The sequence below is a fragment of the Leopardus geoffroyi genome, chromosome A3 (assembly GCF_018350155.1).
Source record: "Leopardus geoffroyi isolate Oge1 chromosome A3, O.geoffroyi_Oge1_pat1.0, whole genome shotgun sequence".
NCBI lineage: Eukaryota > Metazoa > Chordata > Mammalia > Carnivora > Felidae > Leopardus > Leopardus geoffroyi.
Genome location: NC_059336.1, coordinates 80,180,857 through 80,199,165, shown reverse-complemented (window position 1 = coordinate 80,199,165; position 18,309 = coordinate 80,180,857). Strand labels below are relative to the sequence as shown.

Below are 18,309 nucleotides of genomic sequence, written 5' to 3'. Positions count from 1 at the left end.
CTGAGGTCAGACATTCAACCGGCTAAGCCACCCAGGTGCCCCTATCTGTACATTTTAAATGTACAAGCTTTTATTTATTTTTTTTAAGTTTATTTATTTATTTATTTAGAGAGCACACACGAGCCAGGGAGGGGCAGAGACAGAGGGAGGGAGAGAAGATCTCAAGCGGGCGCAGAGCCTGACACGGTGGGCTCAAACCCATGAACCGTGACATCATGACCTGAGCTGAAACCAAGTGTTGGATGCTGAACCGACTGAGCCACCCAGGTGCCCCGGTACAAACTTTTAAATGTACAAATGTCCCCCAAGATATTTCTTAACTGCAAAGAGAAAGACAGCACCTTACAAAGGAGAAACCCAGTCAACATATTAAAATGACCAGGAATCAGACATTATTAACCCTCACTATGATGCACTGAGAAGGACAAAACATCACTTCTGTGGCATTCTTGCCCAAAATACACAACCTCATTCTAATCGCGAGAACACAGCAGACAAACCTAAATTGAAGGACATTCGACTCCTCAAAAATACTCTTCAAAAGTATTAAAGTCATAGAAGGCAAAGAAACATGAAGAAACTGCAATAGACTGGAGGAGTTCAAGAACAAGTGGGATCTTGAACAGGATCCTGGAACAGAAAATGGGCATTAGTGAGGGCAAAAATGGTAAAATTAAAGATCTGTAGTGTAGGTAAGAGAATATTTATTTCCTGTTGTTGGTTCATCTAGTGCCAATTGTGATCATTGCAACGTGGCTGTGTTAACATCAGGGAAAGTTGGGTGCGGGTAGATGGGTACTCTCGAACTACAACTCTTCTGTGAGTCAAAAATTAATTCAAAATTGGGGCGCCTGGGTGGTGCAGTCGGTTAAGCGTCCGACTTCAGCCAGGTCACGATCTCGCAGTCCATGAGTTCGAGCCCCGCGTCGGGCTCTGGGCTGATGGCTCAGAGCCTGGAGCCTGTTTCCGATTCTGTGTCTCCCTCTCTCTCTGCCCCTCCCCCGTTCATGCTCTGTCTCTCTCTGTCCCAAAAATAAATAAACGTTGAAAAAGAAAAAATTAATTCAAAATTAAAAAATTTTTAATTATTTTTTAATTTTATGTTTTTGGGGCAGTTTTTTGTTTGTTTATTTTTATTTTAAAGATTTTTTTTTTAATTTTTGAGAGAGAGAGAGAGATGGAGCACAAGCAGGGGAGGGGTAGAGAGAGAGGGAAACACAGAATCTGAAGCAGGCTCTAGGCTCCGAGCTGTCAGCACAGTGCCTGATGTGGGCACGAACCCACAAACTGTCAGTGCATAGCCCAACGTGGGGCTTGAACTCGTGAACTCTGAGATCATGACCCGAGCCGAAGTTGGACGCTTAACCAACTGAGCCACCCAGGTGCCCCTAGTTTGTTTATTTATTTTTGAGAGAGAGGGAGAGAGCACGAGCAGGGGAGGGGCAAAGAGAGAGAGAGAGAGAGGGAGACAGAGAAGTGGAACTTGAACCCACAAACCATGAAATCAAAAGTTGGATATTTAACCGACTGAGCTGCTACCCAGGTGCCCCTGAATTTAAAGTTTTCTAAGGGCAAGATTTCTCCAAACAAAGCAATCCATCTCAGAAGAGTAACTTACTGGATTGGTCTACCAGCAGGGAAAAACATCCAGACTTTGGATAAGGCAGAGAATATTTTTGTGTACAATGATGTGGTATCCTAGGATACTAGAATACTATATCCTAGGATATAGGATATGCCTTTTTGTTAAGCAGGTCCTCACTTGCAGGGACTGGGCTGGTACCCATTTCAATAAGCACCTCTGTAGTTTCTGGAGGTGGAAGAGCAAGTCAGGCTGCCGCCTGCCATGAAATGCTGCCCCACAGCCTCATGGGCCAGTGGGCTCTCCATGATGTTGTTCTGCGTCTTCTGTCTTGTTCTTCAACCCAGCAGGGCTCAGCAAGTGGGAAAGTTCTTAGCTTTCTTGACAGTGCATCACAGCCCCTCCTCTTTCATTCCTTCCTCGGTGACTCACTTTTGGAGGCTTTCACAATCAAATAAATAAAGATATTTCCCACCAACCTTAAGCTTGACAACTTCAACCCTCAGTGTCCACCAATCCTTTCTTATATCCCACAGAGGAAAAGTCAGTGTGACATTACTGCTATCTAAGCAGTTGAGGTTTGCCTACATTTGCTTATCTTCTTTATCTTTGTGCTTCTCTGGGTTTCTCCCATCTCATCAACCTGGAGGGTAACAGCAGATCAGAGGCTGTTGCTGAGAATCTGTAGCCCTGGCCTCCTGGCTGACTGCAGGTTGGTCCTCAAGTTTCAAATGAGCAAAACAGATGGGACTTCCACCTTGTCACTGTGCTGGACCTTGGCACCTGTCATCTAGCTCCTGGGTCTCCCTCCACCCAGTTATGTTTTCTTCTAGGCCCCCGCAAGCCTGCCGGTTGGCTGTCTTTGTGCTGAGCCAGCAAAGCTCTGTTTTCATTCTCTTCTCTCCACCCCACAGACTGGAAACAAATTATCCAATGATTAGTTAACACTTCATCACTGTGCCACATTTTGCAATGAGGTGGGACAAGTGGAAAAAGGAATTCTGACCTCAGTGCCTTGAACCCTTGAACAACAAGCAGGAAGAGCCCAGAAGGCTACTGATTCAAAGGAGGCGAGGGTTGAACATTTCTCTACTGCCCAAGGAGACTTGGGGTGGGGCCAGAGTGAGGCTGGGACGGCTTGATCACTCCCCACCCACGTAGCAATTTTTGGCAGCTGAGGGAGTGCTGCCTGGGCAGGCTTGGCTGTCTGTGAACCAAACCCAGAGCCCTCTTCCCAAGGCCACCTCCCTGGCTATGAGAAACGGAGCTGGGGACCCCAATTCAGGAGAGTGGGCAGTGTTTGTCTCCTCCTCCTACTAAAATCACCTTGAAATGACAATAACGGGATACAAAAATGAAGAAACCCAAAGTGGCATTGGCAACAAAGATGGTACCATCAACAGAAAGATCACTTCTGAAAGATAGGAAATATATGCAATTATATTACTGGACAAGCTGAAAGAAGGGAAGCACAGCCCAGAATACGGTCGAGAGAAAGCTGCAGGGATATGGGGCTAACATTCACAGGGGAGCTCCACAAAGTCTCCCAGCTTGCAGGAGGCAGTGGGGATGATTTACTGCGGAGCTGGCTGCATCATAGCTGGCCCAACCCGTCCAAACACACACACACACACACACACACACACACACACACACACACACAGTTGGGTGAGCATGAGCTCAGATGCTTATACGCTAAGAAATGTTTCCTAGACAGAGAGATACAATGTTCTGGTTGGCAGGAGAAGCTGAGTAGTACACGATGAAATAGACCCAAAGCAAAAAGGAGGAAAGGCAGCTCCAGCATCTGGTCTCCAGCCTACCTGTCTCCCACCTGCTCAGTCCCTGAAAGGGTATCAGCCTCTACCAGGACACTACTCATACACACCCTCACTCAGCCTCCCCATGCAAGGAAGTGGTCTTTGGGATGAATGGCCCTGAAAAGAAACAGTTCCCAGGAAGTGACACAAGTCAGTTCAGCGCATTCAGTCACAGAAATGGCCAAGGATCACTTCGTATTCTCTTCCATGAAAATTAAAGTGAAAACCAGCTAACTAAGGCCTGAGATACTTCACTAAGAATTATCAAAATAAAACAGGACTAACTCTTCTAAGTCACTGCATCCACAAAGAACAGGCTGCAATGGAAAGCAGAGTAATAAACAAGATATTGCTTTTTGAAAATTAAAAAAGAAAAAGGATGGCCAAAATAAAAAAGTTCTATAGAGGGCTAAGTAAAAGAACGATTAAGACTAGAAACCTGTGTGTATGTGCACGCACGTCACGCTGCAAACAGCTTTGTTTCCATTTGGTCCATGGCTTGGGACAGGGCTCCAGGGTGGTTAAAAAGCTGCCTGGTGGCTGCAGGGAGAGGCTCGGGCACAAGCCCTGGTCTGAGGGGTTGCATGCCAGAGAGGCCCCGCAAAGGCTGCCGGGCTTCAGAGGCTTCTAGTCATGCTTGAGGACGAGACTTTATTTTTATTTTTTATTTTTTTAATATTTATTTTTGAGAGAGAGAGAGAGAGAGACAGATGAATAGAGACAGAGGGTGAGCGGGGGAGGGGCAGAGAGAGAGGAATACATAGAATCTGAAGCAAGCTCCAGGCTCTGAGCCATCAGCACAGAGCCTGACACAGGGCTGGAACTCAGGAACCATGAGATCATGACCTGAACCGAAGTCGGACACTTAACTGACTGAACCACCCAGGTGCCCCTTGAGGGCGAGCCTTTAGAAGAAATACTCACCCAGCCAGCCTGGGGGCCATCCCGCCTGCAGGGGTGAGTCAGGTGGTCACCCGTCTTCTTGATCCCCTTCTCATCCTGGTCCTCCAGGAAGTCACAGAGATGGGGGCCCGCGCAGGCAGAACCCAGGGCACGCAGAGCCAAACGGGCCCAGTTCAGATTCTTCACCAGAACCAGGGCCGTGTCTGTGGTGTCCAGGGTTTTATTACTCTCATCCTGGAACAGCTTCTGCCTGGTCCTGGTCCCGGAAGAGGGTGTGGCTGCCTGGTTGACTTTGCAACTTCCAGGGACACTCCACACCCTTGCACCCTTGCCAACACGTGGAAGTAAGTGACCCATGCCCTTCAGATTCCCATTGTCACGGTCAAAATAGAAGCCCAGAGAGAGGTAGGTGTAGGAGGCCTGCAGATGCATGTTGACCAGGAGGTTGACAGCCCCCTCCACCTCGGTGAAATAATTCTGAGGAATCCGGGGAGCTCACGGTTGATGGGTAAGAAGGAGCTAAGCTCAAAATAGGGTGTTGGCCAGTCCCAGAGGCAAAGGATGGCCGAGAAGATGGCTCCAAAGGTTGTGACTGGAAAAAAGGTTGGAGGGTGGTCGGGAGGCTGGTAGAAGGGGCGTCCCTGCATCCGTTCCAAACAGACACTGTTGAAGCAAGAGACAGATCCGTGGGGCATACTGCAGGAAACCAAACTATTTTTGCAGTGGATTGCAGTGCAAGTTACAGCACACTCTAATCGGCCAAAAATCACCACACACTTAGAATGGGTCACTATCCTGGTGGGAAAATTATACGTCAATAAAGCTGTTGTAAACAAGAGCCCAGCCCCCTCAGGCCTTAAGAGGGATCATTCTGGGGCATACTTTCCACACTGTTCTTCTCCACAGATGTCCCATGGGATTGAGCTCCAGATCCATGCTGGCAGTTGGCTTAACACACACTCCTTATTGGCTGCCTTTCTTCCCAACATCACCTTCTCACAGAACATGTACCCAAAAAACTAATTGTGCTAGAATCCTTCTCTAGAGGTCTATTTCTGGAAGAACCCAAACCAAGGGCAGGATATGTTTTCATTTTGTACTCTTCTGATAGTTAAAGAAGAAGTGGTAAAGTTGGTGCCAGGATCAGGGTTACTGATGACATTTCAAAGAAAGGTTAAGAAAGCCAATCTGGGGAAGGACTTGATGACGAGCCAGGAGAGAGTTTAGTCGAAGACAGGCCAGGAAAAGGCGTGTCCCAGGACAGTAGGTCTCCAGGGCACTGAGAAGACCTTGCTGGGATGTAAGTTCTTCCCAAGGCTTACTGCTAAAGTAGGACGAGAACATTCCCCTGATGCGGGACAGCTGTCAGGAAACTGCAAGCACCTTTGTTCAACTGCCAGGCCTCGTAGAAATAAGCCCTTGGATTACAATCAAATTAAAAACTCTACTTTCGTTGCCTCGGCACAATCAATACACCTCCCCTTTCACAATGCACACTAGGCAGGAAGAAAGCAACTACCAGAGCTCAAAAGCCACCATGGTTGCTTGGGTGGAAATTGCTAACCACAGAGAGTGATGGAAAAGAAGGAAATACACCTAAGTAGGATTCCCCTTTTCAATTTAAGTGTTTTAAAACTTTCTATATATGCATGGAATACACACGCTAATGTTGCATTTCAATTATTCTAAGGAGTAATAGTTTACACTTTAATATCTCTGCCATTGAGGCATATCATACAACTGACATAAATCATATTGAATGGATTTTAGTGGTAAATAAAATATTACAGGTTAAAATTAACAAATACACTTTATATACAATGTGACAAGATTTTTTGGCTCCTTAAGTATTAAAATGCCCCTTTCTTGGCCTCTACCTTTTCAAAGTATTACTTTGAGACCTAAGTGAATCAGGACAAATACTTTAATTTTTCAGATTTACTGTTAACTCTAACAAGGTGAAGTTCAGCTTCAAGATTATGTGGCAGATGTTCCTAGCATTTAAAGCATGTAACCAATTTAAGCATCTGACTCTGGATTTCAGCTGAGGTCATGATCTCATGGTTTGTGAGATTGAGCCCCACGTCGGGCTCTGCACTGACAGCACGGAACCTGCCTGGTATTCTCCCTCTCTCTCCCTCTCCCTCTGCCCATCCCCCAGCTCATGCAGTCTCTCTCAAAATAAATATTTAAAAAAATAAAACAGGTGCCTGGGTGGCTCAGTCGGTTAAGCATCCGACTTCAGCTCAGGTCACGATCTCGTGGTTTGTGAGTTCGAGCCTCACATCAGGCTGTGCTGACAGCTCAGAGCCTGGAGACTGCCTCAGATTCTGTCTCCCTCTCCTTCTGCCCCTTCCCTACTTGCACTCTGTCTCTCCCTCTCAGAAGTAAACATTTAAAAAAATAAAAATAAAATAAAACGTATATCCAACATACAATTAACATCAAGGAAAATTTATCCAATAATTCCCACAGCCCAGCTCATGAAGTATTTGTTTTCAACTGTTCTACACAAGAATTTTTACTTCATCTGACATTTTTCATTAAAAAGGCAAATCACACTGAATTTGGCCCAAGTAAAGGCTTTATTCATTTCAGCTTTCTTGGAAGTGAAAATAAGTCATCCTTTGCCTTAATAAATGCATCTTTTCTCTTTCTGCATCTGAGGGGACCAAGACAACCCAGAACACCAAATATTCCAGACCACTGTCAATCAGGAGTAGCAAAGCAGATGGTCATACCTGGGGGGAAGGGGAAGGCGCTTTAATTCTGGATTCAATTTCCAAGTGACTCAGAGTATTCCCTTCCTGCCCTTCTGTTCCATTCTCACTTGACCAACTAAAGAAAGGAAACCAGGGCCAGGGATGTCTCCTTCATCCTTTGCCTTTTAACGCCTGCTTGGGTTCGTTGAAATTTAAATCCTGGCAATGTTCATTCAGCCTTGACCTTCAAACTTAGAATCGACATGACTTGGGAGTAGCCGTGAAAAAGGTCCAAACACATTTCTGCTAGAGCTCAGGTGAGTAGTTCTCAAAGAGTGCATTAGACGGTGATGCTTACATCCATGAGGTGGAGGTTCAGGGGAGAATCCATCTCGTAGGCACCAAGAGAGGGTTTCGTGAACTCAAAGATCGGTTGGTGCCATGATAGAGCCAAAGGCAACATGTAAAGGTTTAAAACCCAGTATATCCTGTTGCTAGAAAAAGGACACAAACCCTCAAATAGACATGGGGTAGGATAATACAGTCTTTAAGATGCTGCTTTAGAGACAAGAATATACAATGGAGAAAAGATAAGTCTCTTCAATAAATGGTGTTGGGAAAACTGGACAGCTACATGTAAAAGACTGAAACTGGACCACTTTCTTACACCACACACACAAAAATTAAACTCAAAATGGATTACAGACCTAAATGTGAGATCTGAAACCATAAAACTCCCAGAGGAAAATAGAGATAATTTCTTTGACATCTGCCATAGCAACATTTTTCTAATATGTCTCTTCAGGCAAGCGAAACAAATCAAAAACTAACTATAGAGGTTACACCAAAATAAGAAGCAAAAGAAACCATCAACAAAACAAAAAAGGCAACCTACTGAATAAGAGAAAACATTTGCACATGATATAACCAGAAAACGGTTAGAATCCAAAATAGAGAGAGAGAGGTGCCTGGGTGGCTCAGTCGGTTGGGTGTCCGACTTCGGCTCAGATCATGATCTAACAGCTCATGAGTTCAAGCCCCACATCGGGCTCCGTGCTGACAGCTCAGAGCCTGGAGCCTGCTTCAGATTCTGTGTCTCCCTCTCTTTCTCTACCCTTCTCTGTTCATGCTCTGTCTCTCTCGGTCTCAAACATTAAAAAAATTTTAAATATATATATATATATATAGAGAGAGAAAGAATTTCTATAACACCAAAAAAAATAATCCAATTAGAAACGGGCAGAGAACACGAATGGACATTTTTCCAAGGAAGACCCACAGATGGCCAAAAGACACATGAAAAGATGCTCAGTATCTCAGTGTCATCATTAGGGAAATGCAAACCAAAACCAGAATGAGGTATCACTTCATTGGCTAGAATCAAAATGACAATAACAAGTGTTGACAAGGATGCAGAGAAAAAGGAACCTTCATGCATCATTGATGGGAATGCAAATTGGTACATGCATACATGTATATGAGATTCCTCCAAAAATTACAAACATAAATACCGTATGATCTATATAATTCCACTACTGGTATTTACCTACAGAAAATAAAAACACGAATTCAAAAATATCTACACACCCCTATGCTTACTGCAGCATTATTTACAACAGTTAAGATATGGAAGCAACTCAAGGGGCCATGCATAGATTAATGGATAAAGAAGATGTGGTATATACACATAGTGGAATATTACTCGGCCATAAAACACAATGAGATCTTGCCATTTGTGACAACATAGATGGACCTAGAGAGTATAATGGTAAGTGAAATGAGTCAAAGAAAAACAAATACCATGTGATTTTACTTATACGTAGAATCTAAAAACCAAATGAGTAAACGAAAAGCAGAAATAGACCATGAACACAGAGAACAAACTGATGGTTGCCAGAGGAAAGAGGGTGGGAAGAGAAACAAGATGAGGGAAGGGGATTGGGAGATACAGGCTGCCAATTATGGAATGAATAAAATTCCTGGAGATAAAAGTACAGCACCGGGAATATAGTGGATGATATTGTAATAGTGTTGCATGGTGGTAGATGGAAGCTACACTCAGGGTGAGCAGAACATAATGTAAGGAGAAATTTAATCACTAAGTTACACCTGAAACGAACCTAACATTGTGTAACAACTATACTCAAAAAAATTAAAAAGTTGCTGCTTCTGTCTTAAATTCTCTCTACTCACCACAAATGGAAGCATAAATAAATACTGATACTCCTCTTTCAAGACTAAATGGGAAAGCATTTTTAAGAATTTCTTACCTTTTCTTCAAGTTTATTTACCTAAAGAGAGACAGAGACAGCAAGGGAGGGACAGAGAATGAGAGGGAGAAGAGAGAGAGAATTCCAAGCAGGCCCTGCACTGTCAGCACAGAACCCAACATGATGCTTGATCCCACGAACCACGAGACTATGACCTGAGCCAAAATCAAGAGTCAGATGCTTAACTGACTGAGCCACCAAGGTGCCCCAGTAATTTTAAGAATTAAAAAAAAAATTTTTAATATCTATTTTATTTTTGAGACAGAGACAGAGCATGAGTGGGGGAGGGGGAGAGAGAGAGAGACACAGAATCTGAAGCAGGCTCTGGACTCTGAGCTGTCAGCACAGAGCCCAACATGGGGCTCGAGCTCGTCAACCACGATATCACGACCTGAGCCAAAGTCGGATGCTCAACCGACTGAGCCACCCAGGCGCCCCAACACTTTTAAGAATTTTAAATGCAAAGACAGACGACCCCTTGAGACAGAGAAAAACTTATAGGTCAATATTGCTATTAATAGTTTCTGGGTGGAAAAAAAAATGGTCTCTTTTGGGAAAATGTAATCAAATACAGGAAACAGAAGAGATCATAGATTATTACACATGACACGAGACAAGTAAAAATACAGTGACTTTATTTCCATCATCTTACAATCCCCAGTATCACATCTGGTAAGAAGCATCATTTCTATAAACACAAAAATATTTCAAGAAAGCATGTTACAAGATAGTATAGGTAAGCAACAGTTTGGCAGAATTTTATCGACTCTAGTACTTCACAGACCCCTCCCCCCAAAAAAGCCAAATTTTAAAATTCAAAAATAACAGTTAGCTTTATTTAACATATGTTACACCTTAACACTTAAAATATCATGCTCTAGTTAAATATTTCATCAACAACACTGTATACAAATAAAATATTACACAAAATATATTTAAGAAAATGTTTTGGTCTTTGATCTGAACAATAAATAAAAACACAGGCACTTCTACACTGAGACAGGGAAGCAGTCACTACTCAGAATAATTTTGTATACGTGACATGTGAAAATATGGCAAGAATAGAATCCCGGAGTTTTAAACTGACAATCCGTTCACGAGAAGGTCTGCAATTTCAATCTTTTCACTTGAAGTTCAGAAATTACAAATGCCTTCCTGGTCCACATCGAAAATTCCTAAGCACAATATGGCTGCCAGGGTCAATTCAATCTTTTGATGGCCATTATGGAATCATACTCATGATCTTCAAATACTAAAATTAGAGAATTATCACGGTACCACCCAGCAAACCAAATATCAGGACAGTTAAGCTTTCTCCTTAGTACGGTCATAAGACCATGTAACAAGGTAAACCGGATAAATGTCACACAGTGATTCTCATTTTGCAAAATTAACTGACCTACTAAAACAAGAAAATACTGTTGGGGTGGCAGGAAATTTTGACAGAAGTTAATTTCTGTAGACGATTTTAAAAATTCATCCAAATTTCATGAACATAAATGGAATTGCATTTAACAAAAACCACCGAATCATGTATAACGAGGTCTTTGTAGCCAGCATGTCTATAAACACCTAAGTTGCAGATAATTCAGTCATTATAATGGAAAGTAAGAATACTCTCTCTCATACGAGGGCAAAACATAAATAACCTAAACCCGGAAATTCCAGAAACATCAATGATTTCAGCTAAGAAGGAAGGCAAATTAGAAAACAATGGCCACTAGCCATAGGAAGGACTGGAACCAATTTTCCCAGCATATCCTCTGTGAAAAGTTAACAATCTTCTGCTTTCCCTCTTCAGAAAGTACCACACCAGAGGGTATAGAGGCCCTCAAACGGATACCACTAATGAAGGCAGTTCTGATGGTTTAACATAGGTATTACCCCTAATGTGAAAGAACACAACATGGGAACTATTCAAGATATGTCTTTCTATGCAAAACTTAGTTTGTATATATTTCAGCAATTTAAATGAGCATCTTGCAACCGAGACCAGATATCAATCATCTCTTGAGGTTTTCTACTATGTACTAGCATCAAATCTACATAGGAACAAATGTTATTCTTGTTTTTCTCTTCTATATCAAATGTCTTGAAACCTTTGTGTTTCTCTGGAACGAGGCCGAGTTTCTGAAGGCACATTCCAGTATAAACATCATCAATGGGGTAGAGAAGGACCCGGTCGGTTATATTGTACAGCCTCAGGGCCAGGTGGCCAGAGTAGAGGAATCCACCTCCCCCTGCATAAGGCGGATAGACACCAGTGTAAACAACTTCTGGGATGTAGTACTTCAGTTTCTTATCCCGATGAGGTCCAGCATTGTGGATCACGTCACCTATAAACAAATCTTTGGCTTTGTTCTTGGATAAGCTATTCAAGTAATTCAGGATGTGATGCGTGTTCACAAAAACATCGTCATCGCCCTTGAAAACGAACTCGGCATTTGGGCAGGAAGTGCTCACCCACCTGAGAAAGAGCACTTCTTTCAGGGACAAGTTGAAGAAAGTGTCCCTGTAGTTCCACATAAGAATGTCTTGGTGCTTCTCACTCTCGAATTTCAACATATCTGACAGGTCCGGGTGGTTGTCCTCTGGCGGGGTCTGACCCAGTAAGAAGACTCGCACTACAGTTTGGTTCCCCACATTGGTTTCTCTGCCCCAAGATTCCCGAATTGCTTGCCTTCTAGCAAAATGTGGAATGAGGGACTTTATAGCCAGTAACAAAAAGGGTTTCTTTGCACATTTATCCGGTTGATCTATAAGTAGTGAATAATTTCGACATCTCAGATACAGTAGAAAGTCTTTAAATCTGTCTGGCAAATTGCTGAAACCTGAAACGACTGACATGACCCTCAGGTCAGGTTCACAAAAATTTAGATGGCTTATGTTGGAAAACCCGTATACTTCCCCCGTCTGGTTGGCCAACATATTCAAAATGGGATTGTACCGCCTGTTCAGCTTCTCTTGTTCTCTGTTCCAATATGCCACAGGGGGGTCAGATATCTTCCAGAACTTTTCTTTGGGTATTATTACTTCCCCCTTTCCATTTTTTTCTTGGCTGCTGCTTTTGGAGACTTCCACAATCAAATAAATGAAGACATTAACCATCATCAGGATACCCAACAATTTTATTCTTCGACGTCCAACACTCATTTCTCATATCTGGAATAAAAAGGAGGAGCATTGTATTAATTAGGTACTTATTAATTTGCATTTGCTGACATATGTCACTTGCCTCTTTGTCTTTATCTTCTTTGGAATAGTGGTTTGGAACACAGATTCGAGGCTCATACTGCCTAGGTTCAAATCATGGCCCTACTATTCTAGCTCTGTGACTGTGGGCACGTTGTATAACTGATGTCTTAGTTTCTCCATCTATAAAATGGGGGAAGTAACTCACTTCATGGAATGGTTGCTTATGAAAAGCTTTCGAAACAGTAGCTGGCCCACAGCAAGCAGTACATAAGTGACTGTTAATAGAGTGGCTGTTTTAGACACCTGAAGGCAAAGATATACATTTACTAAGTAACCCCACAGGTGTTCAACTGCCTTGCTTACAAGGACACACATACAAACCAGTGTGTTGTAAACTGATTCACTCACAATTCATAACAAATACATTTTATATTGTGACCCAGTTCACACACAGAACTGTATTCATATGTGTGTTACAATGTGTGAGTTTCTGTGTAATTCACAGATTTTTTTTCTATTTTGTTTTATTTCATTTTTTAGAAAATGGTAATATCAACCCTGAATTGTTTCTCAATCCACACTATTATAGATGAGGAAACCAAGGCAGAGAGATTAAGATGCTTGGCCAGGGTTGCAGGGCTAGGAGGTGGATGAGACTGAGTATTAAGAGAAACAAAATGACAAGACTCATATTGGCTTTATCCTACTGGCCAAAAACTGAGGACAGCCCAAATACCCCAACGGAAGAACGGACTGTCAAACTGTAGTATTTCATACAATGGAATAACCCCCAGCAATAAAACTACTACTAGCTAAAATAGTACACTGTGCATGAAAGACAGACCACAGGGGCACTTGGCTGGCTCAGTCAGTAGAGCATGCTACTCTTGATCTTGGGGTCGTGAGTTCAAGCCCCATGTTTGGTGCAGAGATTACTTAAAATAAACAAACAAAGAAATGTGAGGGATTTTTTTTGTTTTGTTTTTGTTTTTTTAAAGAAGACCTCAAATTCCATATATGTTAGGTTCAAGAAGGCAAGATTAACCTAGGATCTAAAAACCTGAAAATGATAGAGATAGAGGTTTTGACTGGAATGGGGCAGGAAGGAACTTTCCAGAGAACAGAAATGTAGTATGTATATCTTGGCCTGGATGAGGGTTTCATGGATGTACACATTTGTCAAAACTCAAATTGCATACTTAAGATCTCTGCTGTTCATAGCAAAACGAAAAAGGGAAATGAAAATGACATTTTCGTGAAATATCAAAGGCCAAGAATAGATTTCAGGCTGTGGGCAACAGAAGAAAGAGCAATAAAATAGTTTATTTGCCAGGGATGTTAACTCCGGAGTTCGAGCACTACTGTGATGGATGACTTATACAAGAAGCATAAACTTGACAACCCCAAAAAATAGGAATGGCAATACACTGCAAGGAATGTTCTTACCAGGTTAATTCTATCACTGAGAATCTATCCTTAGAAAAGAATTCCTAGAAGTACTGTGTCCCAGGCACTGTGTAATACCTTACTTGATATAGTGAATCTATGAAGTAGGTGTGGTTACCTTTATTCCCATTTTATACCTGAGGAAACAGATTTAAAGAAGTAACTGTTACAGGCAGAGCTGGAATCCCAGCCAAGGCAACCAGCTTCCAAGGCCACCAAATCAAAGGGTAGTTAGTCAGTCTCCTCTGACCTCTAGAAACAAAGCTGGGTGCCTATTTCAAAGAATAGTGTTTATTATTTTTTTTTTTAATTTTTAATGTTTATTTTTGAGAGAGAGAGAGCGAGCGAGAGCATGAGCAGGGGAGGGGCAGAGAGAGAGGGAGACATAAAATTTGAAGCAGGCTCCAGGCTCTGAGCTGTCAGCACAGAGCTCGACGCGGGGCTGGAACTCACAGACCACGCGAGATCATGACTTGAGCCAAAGGCAGACAGTTAACTGACTGAGCCACCCAGGCGCCCCTATTTTTTTTTTTTTTAATATAAGAAGATATTTAAGTTTACTGGGTTCTAACAGATAGTCCCAAGGTAAAAGTATTTGTCATGCTGAGAATGCTATGAAGCTATCACATGCTGGACAGCCCAGATGAGATGGGTTGGAATTCACAAGTTCTTTTGTGTCTGTTAAAATCTGTTTAGTAGGTCCTCATCTAATTGCTTCTGTTTATGTGCTCGCTTCGGCAGCACATACACCAATTGCTTCTGTTTACCACTGCTCAACAGCTCTGATTATAGACAAAGAAGTAAAAGGTGTTTAAGAAAAACAACAGGGGGCTCCTGAGTGGCTCAGTAGGTCGAGTGTCCAACTCTTAATTTGGGCTCAGGTCATGATCCCAGGTTTGTGAGATCAAGCCCCACACTGGGTCTCCAATGAGCATTGAGCCTACTTAAGATTCTCTCTCTCTCTCTCTCTCTCTCTCTCTCTCTCTCTCCCTCCCTCCCTCCTTCTGCCCCCCCCTCAAAAAAAAAATAAAGTATATTAAAACACACACACACACAATGGCCCCTACCCCATACTTCTAAAGCTTTTGCACATCTAGAAAACATGGCAGATGACCAAGTTATGTGGATGCCCCCAACTCACTCAATAAGCAGCCCCCATCCCACTTCAAATCTCCCCTCCCTTCTGAAGCACTACCTACCCCTCCAGAACCCCACCACTGAGCTACCAAGAAAGGGCCTTGTTAAATAAACTTCCTCCAGATAACGTAGTAAAAAACCACAAGACATTCCTTACTCCTTAATTCCAGTTTTAAAGGGCCCCAAGGCACACACAACCTGAATAATTCAAACACCCATACCCAGGTCTAGAGTCCACACCCTCCTCAGGTTGGCTCCTTTAAAATGAGCTTTTGGGCAAACCTAATGATCAAACTGAAGGTCTCAGTCCAATACATCTTTGGCAACCTAAACCCCTTTACTCTGGGCCTTACTTGCAAGGACAAGAGAACTCAAATGGACACTTAGAATATACTTGCATGGGTACCTCATACAGTTAAAGAAATTGCCATCTTTTTAGAAAATAAGTCATAATTTTAAGGGTTTTTTTTGTTTTGCCTTTTTTTTTTTTGGCTTCTAAATTGAAACAAAATAGTTTTCAAAAACAAGCAATTTTCTCTAAATTGGGAGAACTCTCCTACAGCTACAGTAGCATTTGACCCAGTATCTCTGATCTCTACATCTTGGGCACTTCATGTAAACAGCTTGAAGGAAGGGCAATAAGGAAAAGTATGAGGGTGAATGGAGAAAGACTACAATGAGGACAAAGATTTCGAAGGTACTCAAGAAAAAAACAGCACACACTATGGGGCAGCTAACTACATTTTCAACTCAGAACTCAGAACTACATTTTCAACTCAGGCATTTTCAACTCAGAAAAGGAATATGGATATCGGTAGACTACTTCTGAAATTTCTAGAGTAAAACAAGTCAGTTTAAAGAAGAAAAAAGGAAAGCACAGTACTTTACATAGCAGGTTGTGAACCTCTAAGTTAATTTTCCTAGGGAAAGATTCAGAGTGAATAAGATGGGAGACGATCCCAAATAAATGAGCTGCATGAGCTGGTTGTACATCCAGGTTATGGGGCAGGGTTATGGCTATCTGGAGTCCAGCCATAACTGTCTGAAGTGATGCTCTGAAGATTCTATCACGGAAAGCACCCATCCTTCTTTCGGGAATATTTGGAGGAATACATCAGGCTTGCCACCCAACTTCATCCACTGCAATTCAGGCTTTTATTTCCATGATCAAGACCCAGACAGGACTTCCCACCACCTCAGGCAAGACAGAGCTTTACGGTTCTCAAAGGGACACCATCCTCACTTTATTTACATCTGCTCAAGGATTCCAGGCTGAAGGGCATTTTCCTGCCCATTTGCCATTTGCACCCCTAAGGGAAGCTGAAAGGACAGCGCCTTAACAGTGAGAAAAATGGAGGCTCAGAGAGGGTTAACTGAGCTGCCCAAATATTATATAAGAGTTAAGTGACAAGGGTGAGAGGATACAGTTTTTCGGTTTCCAATCCAGGGCTCTTTGGATCTCCTCCTTTTTCTACAAGGCACAGCCACATTCTTGTAATCTGACCCTGGTCAACAGCAAGGTTACGAGGGCTGGCTCAAGACTGAAAAAAACCCAAAGCACAGGAAAACTCTGTTTGTTAGCTCAAATGTACCAAGGTACATTTGATCATTACTAAGACTCTCCAAAGAAAAGGAAATGCGAGTGCCTAGAAGCTCCCAGCCCCCCTTCTGAGAATGGGCCAGCCTTACTTGTCCAAATTCCCAAACATGCAGCTCAGGCTAACGCTTACCCACTACTTGCTAAAGGACGTTTTCTTCCAACCTGAGAAAAAAAGATGGGAAAACCAAGATTCTCAACTATAGTTTTCCATGAAGTTTAAAAGTCATCTTTCATTTGTGACCTGGGCACAGTCCCTCTCATGAGAACTCTGCTTTTGGTAGACTCTTACTACAAACCAAAGTTCATGGAAAGGAGGACAAAACAGTGACCCCCATAAAAATATCTGTGGGAAAAAGCTCTCTGAATATCTGACTAAATATTCCCATTACAGACATAAAACCAATACGTGTCCTTTTCTGAGCAGGAAGTTACATTGCTTAAAAAGAATTTGAGTAAGAAAACTTACCCCAAAGCTGGGCAAGATGTTATACAACTCTGACTGTGAAACACAGAATTTTTCTTATGAGTAACAGAAATAGGAAGAAATCCCAAATGCTAACAACCTTAGCCTTTCACCTGGTGCTCCCCAATAAGGACTGAACAGTTTTGAAATTTCTAAAACGCTTCAGTTGGTTCTGTGTAACGGAAAACAACTTTCTTCTTTATTTTGCAATTAAAATATTTAGAAAGCAAGTTAGAAACAGGAAAAATGTATTTGTTAGCTGAAAACGGATTACAAAATAGCACAGAGGCCCTGCTTAAACTATGTGAAATCCAGATAAAATACGACACGAAAACAAAACTGGTTTCATCGGGGCGGTAGGATTATAGGTTATTTTAACATTCTTTAACACTGCCACACCATGTCCCTCCTTGAATAGCCTCTTACCACAACATCCAGACTGCCTGGGATGGGGGTAGGAAGCATATCACACAAAATTCCTGAGATTGGGTTCCCATTTATGAAGCCCACGTCGCTATCCTGTGTCAGGGCCTCAGTCCCACAGTCTCTATATCGTTGCACTGGACCCCACAGTGTTCCGCAGAGGCTCTGCCACAACATCCACCCCTAGCCCACCTGCACATCTCCTGTGCTCTTTATCTGAAGTCACCTATTAGAAAGGATGCTTTCTATGAGCACATATACTTTCTTTGAATACTTAGTTAGGTACCCGCCAGGCGCCAGCAATCCTATGAGGCAGATACTCTCTGAGAGGTGACTGAACTTGCCCAAGGTCACACTAGTTCAAACCCAAGCAGCTCAGCTCTAGAGTCTGAAGGTTAAACCATGATGCAAATGAATGCTGCCACACAGGGTCATGACTAATGGACACTAGTCTTACTTTCAGTGGTTAATCTCCTTAAGAGTTATTAAATATTTTAAAGCTTTTCATTTATACACTTTAAATTTTTTTTTTCAACGTTTATTTATTTTTGGGACAGAGAGAGACAGAGCATGAACGGGGGAGGGGCAGAGAGAGAGGGAGACACAGAATCGGAAACAGGCCCCAGGCTCTGAGCCATCAGCCCAGAGCCCGACGCGGGGCTCGAACTCACGGACCGCGAGATCGTGACCTGGCTGAAGTCGGACGCTTAACCGACTGCGCCACCCAGGCGCCCCTCATTTATACACTTTAACCTACAAAACTACCAT

At 42.7% G+C, this 18,309-nt stretch overlaps 2 protein-coding genes across 9 annotated transcripts in view; both read right to left on the bottom strand.

Moving 5' to 3' along the window:
• Positions 1 to 5,722, bottom strand: part of LOC123581382 (ferritin light chain-like) — a 13,320-nt gene extending 7,598 nt beyond the window's left edge. Inside the window, exon 1 of the mRNA XM_045447446.1 lies at positions 4,260 to 5,722. Coding sequence (XP_045303402.1) covers positions 4,260 to 4,737 — 478 coding nt within the window. The 5' untranslated portion in view covers positions 4,738 to 5,722. The remainder of the gene's footprint in view (positions 1 to 4,259) is intronic.
• Positions 5,723 to 9,895: 4,173 nt separating this feature from the next.
• B3GNT2 (UDP-GlcNAc:betaGal beta-1,3-N-acetylglucosaminyltransferase 2) overlaps positions 9,896 to 18,309 on the bottom strand; it is a 28,180-nt gene continuing 19,766 nt past the window's right edge. For 7 of the 8 annotated variants that reach the window (XM_045446175.1, XM_045446179.1, XM_045446177.1 and 4 more), the window contains one exon: positions 9,896 to 12,439. In XM_045446175.1, the coding sequence (XP_045302131.1) occupies positions 11,237 to 12,430 (1,194 nt within the window). In that variant the 5' untranslated portion in view covers positions 12,431 to 12,439 and the 3' untranslated portion in view covers positions 9,896 to 11,236. Of the gene's footprint in view, positions 12,440 to 17,517; positions 17,525 to 18,309 lie in introns of all 8 variants that reach the window. The other variant, XM_045446182.1, reaches the window with a different exon arrangement.